Source organism: Vespa velutina, chromosome 13, assembly GCF_912470025.1.
Source record: "Vespa velutina chromosome 13, iVesVel2.1, whole genome shotgun sequence".
In the NCBI taxonomy this organism is placed as follows: domain Eukaryota; kingdom Metazoa; phylum Arthropoda; class Insecta; order Hymenoptera; family Vespidae; genus Vespa; species Vespa velutina.
Window position 1 is genome coordinate 173,668 of NC_062200.1, and position 2,694 is coordinate 176,361.

Below are 2,694 nucleotides of genomic sequence, written 5' to 3' on the forward strand. Positions count from 1 at the left end.
AAAAGATGGCACTTATCTATAAACAGAAATATTATTTGGCTTGTATTAGAGGCTACTTTTATTTTTTTCCTTTCTTCTCTCTCTCTCTCTCTCTCTCTCTCTCTCTCTTGTTCTTTTTCTTTTTCATTTAAAAAACTTCAAAGGCATAATTTGTTCTTACTGATTATTCTTTTTATTAGACAATCGGTGTATCCAGTTTAAGATTCAAAATATTTGTTGTGTGACATTTTTTTCTTCTTTTTTTCCCTTTTTTTTTCTTTTTTTTTTCTTTTTTTCTTTTTTTCTTTTTTTTTCCTTTTTTCTTTTTTTTTTAATCATAATAGCTTGAAAAGTTGGAAAAATACGTCTTGCAAGCACATACCTCATAAGCATCTCAGAAACAGTAAGCGGTAATAATCTCTTAAGATGAGAAACATTACGGCTATCGCGCAACAGTTTTATTACCTAAAAATTACAAATAACTTTTTACATTAGAAACATGCGAATGATTAAACATGACCTAAAATTTAAAGGACAAACACCTCTCGGGCTTACCTAAACACAAAATTCATATCCAACTTTTCAAGCTATTATCGCCTTTCTTTTGCAAAGGCGTTACATCTTAGCATAAATTTCCATCGGGCACCATTTTATTATTATTTGGTACCTTTATTATTATATCTCGCCTCGTGCTACCATAAAAAGGAAGAAATGATAAATTTATGTGTGGTTAGGCTAAAAAGTACTGCCCTCTGGTGGCTGAGAAAGTTTCATGTTTTCTTTGAGTGTCATCAAACGACGAAGCTCTTGTAGAACTGTCTTGATTGTGTATTCCCTTTGCCATTTTGCAAGTACTGGTACACTGCGATTATCGACCTTTGCGCAAATTACAATACAAATTATAAACCAAAGCTACGAGATAACTGTTCACGACTCTATAAGAAAAAAGGAAGAAAAAAAAAAAAAAAAAAAAAAAAAAAAAAAGAAAAAAAAAAGGGTGAATACTTACGGCTCCGGTAGTGCTATTGATACAATTCATGTTGATTCTGCTTAAAAATCTTACATTGGGCGCATCGTCTGGATATCTTTGACCGCAATCAATTTTCAAACTATACATTCTATTTTCATACGGCGTCTAAAAAAAGATACATTGAATTGTGCTAACGACTGTAACCCATTAGGCTAAATATTGTTTGAAAATATGAAAGTATCATCAAACGCTTGGCACTTACTCTGGGTGGTCCGATTATCATCCCGGTCCAATGTGTAAGAGTCATGTCATCGTCATTTTCCAATCCCCAACTAATTGTACCATCCCCAACACCTTTCTGACCCTGTTCTAGTTCCTCTAGTAAGCGAAAGTTTCGTGGAACAACTGTGAGAAATATCAACGTTGAGAAATATTCATCGTGCTAAAGATTGAAATAATGAAAATTTGGATTTGGTGTGCGATATAGGTTATGGCTCGGAGTATTAGGCATGCAGTAATCTTCCGATCGTCTTTCAAGTTTTCCGTTTAGACCGACCGGAAAAATGAAAGAGAATGAAGTGGCCCGATATCTCTGAGAGATAGGAAAGTTGATATGAAAGTGGAAGAAAAAAAGAAAAAAAAACGAGACGTAGACTCTCGAGGAAAATTGCAAACCTGGCGAAGGTATCTAATTTACAGGAAAGAACGGATCAACCCGTGCCTGGGTTGCGTCTAGCTTAAAAAAAAAAAAAAAAAAAAAAAAAAAAAAAAAAGAAAAAAAAGAAAAGAAAAAAGAAAAGAAAGAAAGAAAGAGAAAAAAAGGAACGAAAAGAGATTTGCAAAGGTGAAGATCGTCTCGAGAGAAACGATGATAAAAAGATTAAATTCGTATCGAGTAAAAAGCAAAGAAGAATGGAAAAAATACTCACCTACACCGGTAGTGGGTACCGCCATATTTCTTATTTCTTATTTCTGCGAAGCACTGTATTTTTTCTTAAAGGAATAACAAGTTTAACGCCGGCCAATGCCGCGAGTCAATCTCCTTTCAATGTACGCGTATTAACTCGAGTATTAACGGACTTTTCATTAGCCAACTGGATGCGAATAAAATAAAATCTTAAGTTTCAAGTGAAATTCACTTTGCGAACATTCAGCCAACCTCCGCGAGGTTGTCTATTTCCACGAACTTTTCAAACTCTAGAAGGGTTTCCTGCCTCGAGAAATTCGATGTCCCATAGAATGTTCCGTTTGCTCACCGGCGTCGCTCCTTCCGAAACACTTTTGCAACTTTCAAACTATTTCTCGGCTTTGATCGAATCGCCTTCGATCGAACATATTTTCCATTGGGAAGAAAAATATAGTCAATTTGATAGCTGAATTGAAAAACGATCGTCTTACCGACAATTTGAACGGTCAACATGGCCGTCTCTTTTCTACGTCTTCGTTCTACGAAAGAGAGCGGGATTTTCGAAAAGCTTTAACGAACGTTTTGAATAGATCTGTCTGGATTTGGAGAAAAAGTATACGATCGAAATGAAACATTGCCTTTTTTCGTTTCTTTTTTTGCGCCTTTTTTTCGTCTTTTTTTTGTTTTTTTTTCGTTTTTCTCTCGAAATAAAAGCTATCGTCTCGAGGATCGATAGATAGAAAGAGGAGGAGGAAGAAGGGTACCGAATTCGACTACGTACGGTGCTGAAGGCGCGAGAAGGAAGTTTAGAGGGGCGAAGGAAGTAAGTGAAATGGCG

The 2,694-nt window shown here is 35.5% G+C and overlaps 1 protein-coding gene across 2 annotated transcripts; it reads right to left on the reverse strand.

The window, feature by feature from the left end:
- Positions 1–166: 166 nt before the first annotated feature.
- On the reverse strand, positions 167–2,148 carry LOC124953817 (ubiquitin-conjugating enzyme E2 variant 2). 2 transcript variants are annotated; one of them, XR_007102347.1, is made up of 5 exons: positions 1,879–2,148; positions 1,212–1,354; positions 989–1,114; positions 535–855; positions 167–444 (listed from the first exon to the last, which is right to left on the reverse strand). XR_007102347.1 is itself a non-coding variant. In XM_047505768.1 (4 exons), the coding sequence occupies exons 1-4, from the start codon at positions 1,901–1,903 to the stop codon at positions 715–717; spliced, it is 435 nt and encodes a 144-aa protein (XP_047361724.1). In that variant the 5' UTR covers positions 1,904–2,148; the 3' UTR covers positions 167–714. The 2 variants fall into 2 exon arrangements, 1 of the variants encoding a protein (XP_047361724.1); XM_047505768.1 differs by having other exon boundaries at positions 167–855.
- Between the last annotated feature and the right edge of the window lie 546 nt (positions 2,149–2,694).

Bases quoted from the DNA above. Each gene is read 5' to 3' on its own strand.
- LOC124953817 (XM_047505768.1), bottom strand. From the start codon at position 1,903: ATGGCGGTACCCACTACCGGTGTAG. The intron at 1,115-1,211 runs GTAAGTGCCAAG...ATCTTTTTTTAG, and splicing joins TGATAATCGGACCACCCAGA to ACGCCGTATGAAAATAGAAT. The intron at 856-988 runs GTAAGTATTCAC...ATTTGCGCAAAG, and splicing joins TCAATAGCACTACCGGAGCC to GTCGATAATCGCAGTGTACC.